We start from the raw sequence: 15,455 nt of genomic DNA on the forward strand, positions 1-15,455 counted from the left end.
GTTAGCGAGCAGGACCATGTAGACTTTGAAGAGGGTCGGGATGAGGGACGAACACTGGGGTACGCCGCAGATGATTTCGGTGGCCTCCAAGTGGAATGGGGGAGGCGGACTGTCTGGGTTCTGCCGGTGAGAAAGGAGGTGACCCAGGCCAGGGCTCTGTCGCAGATTCCTGCATTGCTGAGGTGTGAGCGTAGGGTGTGGTGGCAGACTGTGTCAAACTCGGCCGAGAGGTCCAGGAGGATGAGGGCCACGGTTTCGCCGCTGTCCAGTATGGTTCTGATGTCGTCAGTGGCGGCGATGAGGGAAGTTTTGGTACTGTGGTTGCTGCGGAATGCGGATTGGGAAGGGTCCAGGGTGCAGTTCTCCTCGAGGAAGTGGGTTAGTTGTCTGTTGACAGCCTTCTCGATGATTTTTGCCGGGAAGGGGAGCAGGGAGATAGGCCGGAAGTTCTTGAGGTCCTTTGGGTCCACCTTGGGTTTTTTGAGGAGGGCGTTGATCTCGGCCCGTTTCCAGCTCTCCTCGAAGGTGGCGGACTCAAAGGAGCTGTTGATGATCTTCCGTAGTTGGGGTGCAATGACGGAGCTTGCTTTGTTGAGGATGTGGTGAGGGCAGGGGTCAGATGGAGAGCCGGAGTGGATGGTGTTCATGATTTCGATGGTGTCATTGTCATTGTCAGGTTCTCAGAAGGACCATAAAATACACATATGATCTCCACTGAAATCATTCACTGTAAATGTCTGTCGTTGCACATTACTTATTTGATTATTTTAAAAACTTGATTGGGATGTATTTGGTGGATCAACAAGCCAGGTCCCAATGCGCCGCTGCCAGTTTCTTTCCTGTTGCCACATACATGGCTGATTTCTACTATAGTGATAAATTAACATCTACACTTTGCATACTAAAATCTTTGCCCCCCCCTCTGACAATAAGGCTGCTGACCAGGTATAGGTGCAAACACTTAGTAAAGAGAAATGTTTTTACAACTGACCCCTTGATAAGTCATCTATATGTGTGTGTGCAAACGTTTGTGCAGTTGCATCAAACTTAATAAGGGGTGCTTTGCATATACAGTGATTAAAACCGCCCATGTTTCATTTAAGAGGCTGCACACCCAGCCTGCTTTTAAAATCAACAACATGGATTTAAAAAAAGAATTGGTAAAGCCATTATGCAAGGTTTAATGTGTTAATGCATGCAGCAGTAGCACATCCGAGCACAACGCGCAGCAAGGAGCCTGCAGGAGCGGACAGAGAGGACTGTAGTTGTAAAGTAGTGCCACACTTAGTGCGAGCTCTCACGAGGAGGAAGAAGGATCCACCAAACTGCCAGTAGCATTAATTGAAAAATGAATATTCCACTGGGTTGAGGCAAGATGTGATGGACTAAGCCTCCAGGCAATGGCTGAAAGACTGGTCGATGAAAGACAATGGTTGAAACGGGTCACTCATGTATATTTTAAAAAGTAGGTCTGTTTGAGAACTGCATTGTTCAAATACAGGTCTAACAATACTATTTCAGGAAATTATTTTTGGAAAATGAAACTAAAGTCACAGTGTATAGGTAACGCAGCATGAGGAATCGAAGGGCATTATTAGATTTTCATTGCTATATTGCCTATTTGTATGTTAAATTATTAAATATAGACTACTACAGTGTTTAACAGGAGAACATTGACCTTTGTCTACCCCCTGCTGTGGCTTTGGGAAAGCAGCATGAGTGGGTAGTTTCCCTGGACGTCATTTAGGGGTCTCCAGGGGTTGCAGCTGCGACTCCTGACTTGTCCTTTGCACCCCATGACACTGCATTTGTGACCCCTGTCAGCGCCAGGAACACAGGGACTCGGAAAGGGGGGGACAACCCAGCAACCCTGGGAACTGGATAACACAATAATATAGGAAAACAGTGGTTCATTAAGGGGGAAAAGTGTAAACCTTAACATCCTCATTAATGGAACATAACCATTCAAAGATTGGACTTAATGAAAAAAGAAACCATTTTATTCAATAATTAGCAATAAAATCAAAAGAGAAAATCATGAAACTTTCATTTGAAGACTTTTAAGGATAAAGTGGTGCTCCCAACAACGCAACTGCACAGTGAACATGAAACGTGAGTATAGAGTGTGCAAGTGCTATCAATATACCTACATGAATGTACACTTCTCCCTTAAAGGACTACCTTTTTCCTGTATTATAGGAACACAGCAGCAGCTCGCCCTTATGGACTTCAGTTGTGGGTTGTGGCTTCAATCTGCTTTTTCTGTCATTTTATAATTACATTAATGGTGAATTCCCTGCTAGTGTAATATAAAATAGAGAACTATTAGCTGGAAAATGACCCTCCGTGGCAGCCGAGGTAAGGTTTTTTTTATAAAGTTTTTTTAAATGTATGTTATGTATATGCATGCAGGTGAAAGTGCGTTTATGTGAGAGAAAGAGTGTGTGTGTGTGTGTGATTGTATGTTTGTATGTGTAAGCACCTGTGTGTGAGTGAACATAAAGGTCAAAAAGTGTGTGATGTCCCTTCTTCTACCGTTGGTCCTCTGTGAGTACCCGGAGGCTGCGCTCAGCCACGGGTTACATATTGCAGAACCAGACCGCTTGGTTTCATAGATAACTGTCCAAGGGCTAGATAAGGCTGAGACGGCTCCCTCCTGACTCAATGGAACATGCAAAGGTTTTTACCTTTTGCACAATGGCCCTGTGAGTGGCAATGTAAGCACACTAAAAACTGCCAAAACAGCATCATAGTTGACTTGAAGAAATTCAGAAAACTAGATAGATAGAATTAAACATTTTTGTACAGACTCGATCTCGAGTGCACCTCCCTTCACCCCCTGATTTAATATTGATGGGGAGGTATGAAGTGGTGGTGGGTTGGCTAAAGGGTATTGCGATGGTTCATGGTTGCCTAAAATTGAGGTTCTGATGTTGATAATTTTAGCCTCTCAAAACCTTAAATGATTCTTGCTTTCTGATTTGAGTCTTGTTGCTTTCTTGGGTTTGACCTGGCCTTTCCTTGACTTTCTTCCATGTTGCTTTGGTCATGCTGCTAACGGTCACCCCTACTACAATAATCCATAATCGGACAGACTGCTTTGTGGTGACTTGGTTCATCATTGCTCTACTTATTGTGTATCTATAAAAAAGCATGCACATCAGAATATTGCCCCAGAATACCCTCTATTTTTGTCATGGAAATAAATTACAAATACTGTGACTGTTATGAGACCTATGTTTGTATTGACTGTTGTAAGGAAAGGGCTCTTTTTGGATAATGACCCCACCCCCCAAACTGTGGACTGATGCTTTTTTGTTTTACTCTAGTGTGCACTGGGCCCTGCTGAACAGGCTCCAGGACATGTGCTCCCCCCCAACCCTATAGTGTATGTGCAATTGCAAAATCCCTGACTGGCATATTTAACTTGTGTATAAGTCCTTTGTATATGTTACAAAGTGTTATATGGTGCTAAGTGTACCTTTAGTACATTAAATGTCACTTGTGGACTGCAGCACTTACTGTGCCCCCACCGTTGTGACAAAGTGAAAACAGAGCCCTAGGTGTGTCATTGCAGCCTGGTCAGGCAGCTTGCAAACTGCCAACATAACATGACAAAACAACCCTTTTTGCCATGTCCAGTTCTTCCTTTTTTATTAATATTTTTAGTAACCTCTAAGGCAGGGTGCCAGATATTAAAAAGAAGGACATGTCAAATTTAAACTTCTCATGTCCTGATAGTAAAAACCTGAAATTGTTTTTTTTTTCGCTGTAGCAAGGCTGGTAGCTCCAGTGGCCAACATGGAGTTTCAGTAGCACATGCTCTAGGTGCTCACTTTATTTACATTAAAACCAACATATAACTGAAGTAGGATTTAAAGTAACTTTTAATTCAAAGCTGACTTTAGAAAGTCACCACTTTCTTGCCCCAATTTTCTAGTAGCCTCTTCTGTTTAACTTTAGCTGTTGTCAAGCCAGACAACCTGCTGACCTCCTGCTAAGAGGCGTGAAACACTCCCAGGAAGGTAAAGAAAGGGTCTGCCGAAGGGGAAGGTGTGACCTCCTGCCTGGATGGCCCAGTGTTAGTAGCCACTGATGGCCCAGCTTTAAAGGGGCTACTGCCTCTGAGAGACAAATGTGAGTCACACCTTAGCTTGTCCGCTCCTTTGTGTCGGTAGAAAGTCTGTTGTCTCCTCCAGAGGGGAAATTCTGTTGCAGAACTGGTTTTTCACATAGGGTGGGGTCATTATACTGGGCACACCTCAGTAGTGTGTCCATGGCTCTGTTCGAGAAAAGAAGGGTCCTTACATCTTGGATTTGGACAGAGAAATGCACTGTGGGATTGTTTACTTCCAAACAAACAGGAAGTGATGTAAAAGTTGGTAGGGTTGCCCACTGGGATTTGTAGCCCCATTGGCTAGTGAGTCCTACCTTTTCCCCAAGCCCCCGGTGGTGTAGCCAATAAATTAAGTTCTAGCCCTAGGAGATCCCCTTGCATATTCTGGACCTTTGGCTAGTGTGGAAGTGTGCCCTTTTTGGACACTAGACTGCAACTTGTGAGCCAAAGATAACGGTTTCTGAACCCAGAATTTGAGGCTTATAGACTACTGGTACTTGCCAATTTGTAGGAAGTCTTAAACGCCACTGAGAACCGAGGCTTTTACCTGACCCCTGGATTTCGCCAATCCATTGACATCAAATCCAAAGCCAGACTCCAGCTTTGAAAACCCTACCAACCTCGCCATCAACAACGAAAAGAAACAGAAAAGTTTCTAAGTGCGAAGATAAAATCTTGACCAGGACCATCCCACTCCAACATCAAATCTTGACTGCCATCACAGTCGGGCTGGAACTTTGATTTTGCCCTGAACCCACAAGTCTTAGGCTCATAGATTACAGCTAACAGTGAAAAACAATGAACTACAAACTTTTTACAACTTTTCCAGAAGTTTTGGAGTGAAAAGCACAGATTTATGGAAACTTTGCAAAAATCATAACTCTGGTTCCCTTAATCTATTTTATTATAATTTTAGTGTCTAATTAAAGATAAAAAATAATATATTGAAGTGGGATTTTTTTTGTGCTTCTTACATTTTTACTCTTTTGGCACTGATAAATGGCTTACCCTTGTTTTCCTTTGAGTTGAGCCTGAGTGCTCTGTGCTGCATCTAGCCAAGACTGAGCTAATGTTTGATTTAAAGAAACCTAACTGGACTTTGTACAAATCAGTGACATTATTCCTTGGTGATGAGCCACAACCACCCTAACCATTAATCTACCTTTTTCACAACGTGTCCTTTTTCCCTTCCCTGTGGTTCCTTGAGGGTTTGTTCTCATGTCCCACTTTCTATTATCTTGGGTTTTGTTTTTATAATACATTTATGTTTGTTAATATTTCCAGCAGTAAGCTGTATGTTTTCGTTTTGCAGTCCCGTTATATTCTTGGTTCTCACTTCTCCTATCGTATTCTTTGGAGTTTGGTATCTATGTGGTATGACTTGGGCTAGCCTCGTCGAGCTGCAAACTAATAAAGTTATAATGTCTGAGAGACCGGTATGTAACACTGAAACTAGCTTTATCCTGATCTGAGGTTGGGAAAGACTCTAAAATTGTATGTCACACTGTTTACCATGCTGCATTCTCAAATAACTCAAGTTCTTCATAGTAATGCTAAGACTTTGGGCACTCTATCTCAAATATGTTGGCTTCATGTAAGATGCATTTTTTTTATTAGCATTTCTAAAGTGCAAACAGTCACCCGCAGAATTATATACGGGGCATAGCTTCAGGGGGTTGTTTGGGGTATGACACTCTCCGAATAAATCCATTCTTAAATGCATTCTTGGCATGAGAGTTGGGTCCGCGGGTCCTGAGTCTCGTCTGCTATTTCTGTGTGTTTTTCTCATTCTGAGCCAAGAATGAGAGACAAAATAGCGACCTTTTATGTTAGCAGGAGAGAGAAAGAGAATGATCGCCATCTGGTGGCTGAATTTCAAACTGAAGCCAGATATCCTAATTGTGTGATCCTAGGCAAAATAACGTGTTTCACAGAGCCTCATTTTTTGTTCATTTAGACGTACGAGCGCACTTTTAAATACTTGAATTCAGGATATGCGCTACGAGGATATCTTATGTTACGCCGTCTATAGTAAAAATGTCGGTCACGTTTAGGGTTTACATGGCTACTGACGGCTCTTAGTTCACTAATGGCATTGTTACTGGGGTGTTAGCCATGAATGTTTTTTAAAAACTATCAGTTTTGATAAATGAAAGTCTACGCAGTGATATCTGATTTACTAAGGTGAAATGCTTCCCTATGTTTAAGAAAGACACTTTTCTGAATTTTGAAGATATTGTATCATTTTTACATTGCTCACCTTATCAGTTTGCTTGCACACCTTCCCCCATTTGCTACTGGGTCGTAGGACATAGACTGCCAGTCACTGGATAAGATTTCTAAAAGGCAAGGACTAGACTCATGGAGCCCTCCCACGTGCACTGATTTGCCAATTCTGCCATCAAGAATTTTTGTAGCAGAGAGAATAGTGTGTAAACTAGCAGTGAAAATCTGTTTAAAATAAGTGACCCTAGGGCAGGGACTCCAGGCCATTGTGTTGTACAAGGGAGAACTACCAGTCCCAGGTAGGATGGGCTGAAGACTAGCTTTAGCAGGGGTGTTTGGGGTGTGACATCCCTCAAATCTCACATGCATTGTCGGTTTGGTAGTTGGGCGTGGAGGCCCTGAGTCGAGTGCTCTGTCAGTTTTTCTTGTTGTTCTCATTCCAGAGGTTTTAACTTCTTACATTTTTGTATCAGGATATATATATATATATATATATCTTAGTGGCCGCTTTACCAAACAAGCATTGGCAAAGCTAATTGAGCTCTGCAATAGCTGAGCTTTTGGCGTTTTCAATGTGAATGTTTTTAGCCGTATGTTTGTGAGGTTGTGGAGTGGCGTTGTGTGGAGTGGAGTTATGTTGAGTTGTTTGGCGTTGCATGGAGTGGTGTTGCTTGTAGTGGCGTTTAATAGGTTTGAGTTGGGTTGCATGGCATTGCGTGGAGTGCCCCAGAGTGGCGTGGCGTGGAGTGCAGTTGTGTGGTGTGACATGGTGTCTTGTAAAGTGGAGTGGCATTGCCTAGAGCGAAATTGGTGTTGCTTATAGCGCAGTGGCATAGAGTGGAGTGATGTTGCGTACAGTGGAATGGTGTTGCATGGAGTAGTGATGCGTGGAGTGGCGTACAGAGGGGAACTGTGGAGTGGAGTGGAATGGAATTGCTTTGCATAGAGTTGCGTGGAGTTGTGTGGAGTGGTGTTGCATAGAATGGAGTGGTGATGCATAGAATGGAGTGTCATACAGTGTGGGAACTGGAGTTGCATGGAGTGGCTTAGAGTGGGGTCGTGTGGAGTGAAGTGGCGTACAGTGGTGTCATATGGAGTGGCGTAAAGTGGAATGGTGTTGCATGAAGTGGCGTGAAGTGATGTAGAATGAAATTCAGTTGCATGGAGTGGCATGGCGTAGAAGGTGTGGTGTAGACTGGAGTAGCGTAGAGTGGACTGGAGTGGCATTGCCTAGAGTGGAGTGTTGTGAAGTAAAGTGGAGTGCAGTTGCCTGGATTGGAGTGCTGTAGAGAGGAGTGGCAGTGCATGCAGTGGCAGTGCATGGAGTGGCATGGCATAGAGGGCGTTGCGTACAGTGAGTGCTGTTGTGTGGCATGGAGTGCCGTCCTTAGCATGTATTGACCTGTGCCCCATGTTGTGTGGAGTGGCATTGTCTTTAGTGGAATAGAGTGGTGTTGCGTGGAGTGCAGTCCTTAGCACATATTGTCTTGTGCCTCGTGTTAGTTGTCATTAGCTCATATTGTCCCATGCCATGTATTTGCTGTCTCCGGCTGGGATGGTTTCTACAGTTCATTTAAATGTTACTGTGTGCACTAGAAAAAAAAAAACTCCCCATTTTTTAATGCAAAGCAAATGTGACTTTACAGAAAGTGACAAACACTGAGGTACCTTTACAACAAAAGGAGGAGGGTAGGTTTCAGTAACAAGACAAGAACAAGCATGCAGATTGCTGCTGGGGTTTATGTTGGGAATGTAAACGGCTGTGATTAGTACAGAGCCAATAGCCATATATTGTGAACACATTAGGAAACAAGCTGTACTGAGGGCTGAGACCAAGGTCTGGGAAGCTGTTGAGCTCTCTCAAAAGAAATGAGGATTGTTGGGGAAATGAGTGTGCTATACTCGTCTCAGAATGTGATGTTATCAGGCAGAAAGTGACCGTGGCAAATCCTGTGAGCAAGATTGAATGACAGCTACTTTGAAATGCCTATTAAACACAAGCTTTGAAATATTTTTAGAACATAGAATTAAAGTGTGTCTTTCTAAAAAGGCATGGAAAATCAACCAATAGATGTTTAATGTTTAGGTTAAGCATTACATGTTGGTTAAATGATTTTGTGTTCTTTAGGTGCAGCTGGATAGAACCAGATGATTTCAAACATAACAAGGACACCGGGACATTAAGTAAACACGAACCCTCCGGAAAACAGGGTCTGACATTTGAACTCGGTCTTTGAATGCACAGCAAATGTGACGAGATAAGAACAAGATTTACAGGCCTGATTACAGCGAGGGAGTGGAGCTTAAAGGGAGAGAAAACGGGACCAATCACATGGATTGCTTTTCAAGAAAGAAAAAAGTAGTCCCTGCAACAGATGCTAAAATGGTGACCAGTGGATGGCTATGGTACTTGGTCACTGCTCTAGGGGATGACTAAACACAACAAGAGGCATGACAAATGCATGCCATAGACAAATGGGGAGAAAGAATATGGGAGTGATAATAGATCTAGCAAATGGGAAGCCTATGGGCGGGCTGAAGCGCACAAATTATATACAACATGTCTTGAAGAGACAGTGCAAGCGCTGTCTAGCTAAGACCTAAATAGTAGTAAATCAGCATCCATACAAGAAATCCTTGAATGGGTACAAGTTTACAATTTTTGGAATTGACAAACATTGGCAATAGTAGGCATGGAAAACTGCACCACTCTCAATTTTCCAGACGTACTGCTGGCAATCAAACACCCAAAACGTGTTGAGATGAATGCTTGCAAATAGTCTAACTAGTAGCAGTCGCTAGGGGTAGCATTCCAATCCATCCTTTTACACCCACTGTGCTAATTTAGACAGCGCTCATCTAATGCAAATCAGTACTGACCCTGTACCTCATGGAATGGAAACAGTCGATCCCAAACCTTGGTTATCTCACCCCTCCACCCTACAGGCTACTGTGTTCTTTAGTTGTGAAATGTGGGATTCACAACCCCCCAATCTCACTGACTAAGCTACGCCCCTGCCAAAAAGAACAGCTGATGGACGGAATGCTGAACAATGCATACATTCACCCCCCAGTCACAAAGATCTGGGTTTAATCTATCGTATGTTTGCCTACCATACCACCCCAGTTTGGACCCAGCCATATGCAAATCAGTCTTGACCCTGTTCCCCATGGGAACAGTCCAGTCCAAACTGCCAAGCCAGGTCCTCCCTGGACCAGAAACAAGCATCCTGGGACCTGTTGCAGGGTATCACCCTCCATCAGCCAGGCTAGCTTGAATCCAGTGGTGCAGTCAGCATGGGGGCTGGGTATACCCTTCCCATTACACCCCTGCCTATCCGGAACAGTAGTCCAGACCAAACAGACAGACTTGCTGTTTGCTTCAGAAAATGCAAAGGTTTCAGAGATTTCCTAATTAATATCAAAGAATTTTGCAGAAATCCTTGCATCCTTTTGTTTGTACCTTGGAATCTATTCTTTATAATTTTTGTTATCTTCTGATGTCCGAGGTATTGGTACTGCCTTTGGAGAAGAAAAACAAGTCTCAGCTAATGCTGATAATATTTTGTCTTACCAACCTGTTAAAACTTATGTATAGAATTGATTAAATGTAATTAGGATATGTAAGAATGAAAAGAAATATGATTTTCTTCCATTAGATGTATTAAATAGTCCTGTAGCTTTGGTGGTTTGGGTATTCAGTTTAGATGAGATATCTTATAGTGTATTGCAACATTAATATTTCGCTTCATACACCAGATGAGACTTCAAAGCATTCCAATTTGCACTGGATTCTAGACCGCTTTTTGGATTTGAACCTCATTCACCTCGCCCATCACCACCCATAAAGGCCAACGGCCTGCTCCGAACATGGTGGTGTGAACTTCACCGCACCTATGCATGAGGTGTTGTAGAGTATGAGAATAGATGGCGCCATTCATAGCTACCATTTTAGGAGTTGTCAGTGTTCTTCTCAATTGATATCAAAGCCACCATTTCCCCCTGTACTGAATTGTTGGGCTCTTTTGTGTGATATTGTGGGGATATATTTTTCTTACGTACTAATATGATTATCCTCTTCTACAGTCAAGCTTCTTTCCATTTATTTTCCATAGTAATATGTTAAGAAATTCGATACAATATTGATCTCCCCTATATGGCAAATTGAACAGACTGGCATTCAGAAAATCTGAAGGCGCTAAACCCAAAGGAGAAATTCATGTGGCAGTATATTTATAGGTATTGCTTGACAGTGCAGCTGTCAATAACCTATTGCCTGTGTAAACACTTGAACAAAAGTAAGAAGAAAGCCAATGTGATTTAGCAAATTGTGCTGCAATTTGAATCGCTACAGCATTGCAAACAATAAGGAATCAAATGTTCTTTTTTAGCAAATTATTATGGTCCTTCACAATGTGGAGTCTCTGGAAAGGCCTGCTTCGGACCACAAATTTGTTCTATGAAAATAGTGACGTCACATTGTATTATAACATTTATATAGTGCTTACTACCACTAAGTGAGGCGCCAGAGTGCTTGCCTAAATGGGTAGCATGTTACATTGTGTATGGTATGGTATGGTATGGCATAATTGGGAAGATGTCTCTGTTTTGAACCTATGTTAGAAGTGTTCCTCTGTCTTGTGCGATTGTGTTATGGGACGCAGCGCTTAGCAGTGTGAAGGATGAAGAAGTGTGAGAGATCTGTGCACAGTTTGTTTTTAAGCAAGCTGGCAGTTTTGATCAGCTCTGTAGGTTTTTTTTTTTTTTTTTTTTTTTTTAATGGCATTTATGATTGCATACCACTAAGCTGGTCAGTGCATAGGGTTGTCCATCCTGAGATTTTGTTTTTATGTTTATGGTCCTTAGCAGGCATAGGATGGAGGGGGAAGTGAGAAGGAACTGCTGCAATGGACTTGGTTTAAATCATCCCTTATGTAATAGTCCCTGTAAGATGTCAAGAAGCGATCATAGTATGTAGTTACTTGGCGCTTGCAGTAGTGGACCAAGAGTTCTCTAATGGGAGGCGGTGTGTGGCAGATCTCCTCAGTTATTCCATGCCCGTTCAGTTGAGGATGGGTGGTTTGTTGCTGTGGACTAGGACAATACAGGGTGATAGACATTTCTTGGCAGTTCAGACTTATGTGACTGCAAGTGGGCCAAGTAGTATAAGGAATCTATTATGCAGCTTGTTTTAACTACAGTTGGCAGCATGGCTTCCGAGTGTTTTAAATAGTTGTGTTAGTAATAGCCAAGAGGGTTATGTATGAATTTACATTAGGACATAACACCCAGGCTAGACTCTGGTCAGCCCTTAGTACTCACCTGGACATTTGTTAGAGTATTTGCCAACACGACCGCAGGGTGCTGACTGGACTGCTCCATTTCTATAGTGTAGACTGTTTGGTCCTAGGTGAGGAGCTACCACTGTTCTCTGCCCACGCCTACTGGATGGGAAATTAGTTCCTGGGATTAAGGATCATAGCTACAAAAATATTCAAAGAAGCTTCCATTGTGGGAGCTCTCTTTTTCTACCAATAACAGCTGGAATTTTATTTTTTAAAAAGCATGACGGATGCACCCGACTTCTCTATAATAAACAATTCAAGGTGACAAAAAAACATGATTTCCTTTGGGCTGAAGTAAACCATGTACAGCCGATGTATGAGGATACTGGCAGAGATGCCTATCAGATACCTGGGTAGAAGCCCAGAGAAGAAATTGATATATGGAAAGGAAAAGCAGAGCACACTGTCAATTCGATTGTGAATATTTTAAGTAATGGCAAAGATTATGTTTTGCTCATGAAAATACGGTAGGTGGAGGTAGGCGTTCCTGAAGAGGCACTAGGACAGGAAATCCGAGACGAGCACTGCAGGAGTGGAGAAACTGGAGAGGAGTGGGGAGGAGCGAAGTACATACCAGCGTGTCTTGCAGCAAGTGGCTGTGTAGCTGTTGAAGAGACAATGGGCGACAGACACAGGGCTGTCCCACACACACCTATTCGGAAGCTGTCTGAAGCATTGCAAGAGCAGGAGCGGTCTGAAGCATCGCAGGAGCTGTCTGAAGCATCGCAGGAGCTGTTTGCAGGAGCTGTCTGAAGCATTGCAGGAGCTGTCTGAAGCATTGCAGGAGCTGTCTGAAGCGTCGCAGGAGCTGTCTGAAGCGTCGCAGGAGCTGTCTGAAGCGTCGCAGGAGCTGTCTGAAGCGTCGCAGGAGCTGTCTGAAGCGTCGCAGGAGCTGTCTGAAGCGTCGCAGGAGCTGTCTGAAGCGTCGCAGGAGCTGTCTGAAGCGTCGCAGGAGCTGTCTGAAGCATTGCAGGAGTTTCCCCATGTTGGAAGAAGTTCATTTTCGAGTTTCAGGCTTTTCAGAGGGGATTGAACATAAGATATACACTAGTGTAAAGGAGCTAGAGTTATTTAAAAATATACATATAACATTGGCCAAAGAAATCTAACTTGGTAAAGGTTCAGTAGCACTAGGAGAAGAAGAATATTGGGGTTCTTGCAACCAGGTCTGGCGGCCACAGAAAAGAGCACATTTTAGTATTTGCCCTTTGATTTTCAGGACGCATTCTGGATTTTTTATTTGGACTTGCACGTCTTTGAATAGTGCAGCGAAAGTAGGGTCTTCAGTGTGCATTGTTCAAAGCAGATCTAACCTTTGCATTCAGGCTGCAGCGCACTCTCCGAGCTAGCCCATCGAATGATATAAATGATTGCCCATGGAGTCGCCATGATCATGTGCACTAATTAAGTGGTTTCGGTCCTTTCTTGAATTTATTTAGACATTTAAAAGCAGCCTGTAAAGGTCCAGGCATTATTTAGTAAATGTGTTTGTTGGCAGCTCAGTGCAATATCTGATCTGAGGAATGGAGTAACTTGGTAAGGATATGCAGGGATGGAGGACATGAAGAGGTGGACACGCTGTCTTAATTGAACTACAGATGGAACTGTATAATGACAGGCTTGACTGGAAGTGGGGGGGGGTGATGGGTGCAAGAAGTGCCTGATAAGTCGCATAGCATTGACAAATAATAGGGAAAAAGAGGCCATGTCACCTGTTTGGTAAGTATTGTTATTGGAATGTGCTATGCACCACTGGATTCATTTGGCATGTTATACAGGGCTTATATTATGTTTTGGGGAGTAACATAAGTTTCAGTGCATTCTACCAAAATATCAAAGTTTATTAAACAAAATATTTCTAATTACAACCTTTAAAATAGACAATATGATGAATTCCTAGCTGATTACATTTTTTTCCTGTAACTTCCAGCTCTGCCATATCCTCCAAGTCCCATCAAGGTGCTGGCGAAGGGTTGATTACTCTGCATTGCAAAGAAGGCCAAGCAGGCAATATCTTGACAGACCTGCTTCCTGTTCCCAAAGAGTCTTGTGTATGTATACAAGTATACGTATTTCATTGTAAATATTGTGCGTGATGTAAAAAGTTTCTATAAAATATGAATTCTAATATTTAATAATTTGTCATTACTATATATATAAAATAAATGTCTTCATTATTGATTCTGGATAGAGAGATGGGGGTTAAAGAGAAAAATGCTCTCAGAATCACCAGTTCCACTTGCAGGCTATTTTCAAAGATGCATATAAGTATTATTAGGGTTCACATTTAAAGCGATGTAAAACTAGTGATACGGCACAGTCCAAAATGAAAGTGTATGCAATTATTAATTCATTAAACATGGGCGTGATAGATACTACGTTCCCTGTATTTATACCAGTGACTATCTCTTGAGTGAGAGTTCAGCTTCAAAACCCCTACCCCTTTAAGAAACTTTAAAATGTTGCACTAGGAAAAAAAAGCACCACTCTAAATGATGAATAACAAACTAACAGAACTCTCCCCAGATTTCTACCCACCGTGCTCTAGAAGTACACCCCTATAAGTGACATCGACATCTGTGTACAACAAACTGGAGCTTTGCTGTTATCCAGTATTGGATCTTTCATAACTTCACGTTCTTGAATCATCCCCGTCGTCGAAGTGGGAGTCCCACGGTACATGAAAAAGCAATAATTCACAAATAAAAATGTTTTCCTATAGGCCATAATGGTAGCACAAGTCACTCATATAGCCTATCTAAGTCCTTTTGTGAAAAGGACCCAAACCTGGCTGGTGGCCAATCAGGTACCAGCACCCTCTAGAACAGTCTCCAGATAAGCTCTTTCCCTCAGATTTTCTACCGCACGTCGTGTGAAGGGAGTCTCCCTGAGCTCTGCTCAGTTTTCTGCTTCTTCAGAAGTATTTTTTCTCTCAAGAAAACTCTAAGGATGTCAGATTCTTCTAGAAAAGGCCTTTACCGCCCTTGCAAGACCTGTGGCAAGAAAAGGCTCCATGTGGATGATCCACATAAAGACTGCTTATACTGCCTCTACCCACAACACCAGGTGAAGGACTGCAAGAAATGCCGTACTTTCTCTACAAAGACCCTCCGAGACCGTGAGGGTAGACTTATGACATGGTCACAGGCAAAATCCTGTACTTCAGGTGAGGAGAGTGGGTCAGAAAGGCCACACAAAAGGTCCAAATCTGAGGACCTGGGCCAGGTGGAAAGATCCAGAAAAAGGCAGAAATTGCATCATAGAGAAGGTGCAAAAGGCTTACAGGGCTCAATTTCTTCTGAGCCATCCTCTCCTCGTCAAAAGAAGGAGTCGTCCCACCGTTCTCCTTCCTCTGAGAGTCCTACCTCTAGAAAGGTATCCATCAAAATTAAGTCGTTGACGACGGCGACGATGGTGTTCACATCTACCGTCTCCACCTCGTCGACGAGACCATCGTCCGCGACGACTACCCTAACGTCGGTGTTAAAGGCTCCTATTTCTTCTATTAAACCTCAGTCGACGAAGATTCCAGAAAAAATTGCGTCGCTGACAACGTCGACGAGAACGTTGTCGTTGATGACATCGTCTACGAAAGTCCCGTCGACTGCAACATCACCGACGAGAGCTCCATCGGCTGTATCACCGACAATGAGGCTGTCGTCAACGAGACCATTGTCGTCGACACCATCGCCGACTAGACTGTCGTTGATGGAAGGATCATCTGTTATGACAGTGCCGTCGACGAGACTATCGTCGTTGACACCATC

General features: G+C 43.1%; 1 protein-coding gene across 1 annotated transcript in view; it reads left to right on the forward strand.

Annotated features, from left to right (window-relative positions):
• The window catches only part of LOC138296682 (protein FAM228B-like), a 144,433-nt gene that overhangs the window by 31,261 nt on the left and 97,717 nt on the right, over positions 1–15,455 (forward strand). Inside the window, exon 3 of the mRNA XM_069236033.1 lies at positions 13,619–13,739. Within this exon, the coding sequence (XP_069092134.1) occupies positions 13,619–13,739 (121 nt within the window). The remainder of the gene's footprint in view (positions 1–13,618; positions 13,740–15,455) is intronic.

The sequence above is a fragment of the Pleurodeles waltl genome, chromosome 5 (genome assembly GCF_031143425.1).
Source record: "Pleurodeles waltl isolate 20211129_DDA chromosome 5, aPleWal1.hap1.20221129, whole genome shotgun sequence".
NCBI classification, from domain to species: Eukaryota; Metazoa; Chordata; class Amphibia; order Caudata; family Salamandridae; genus Pleurodeles; species Pleurodeles waltl.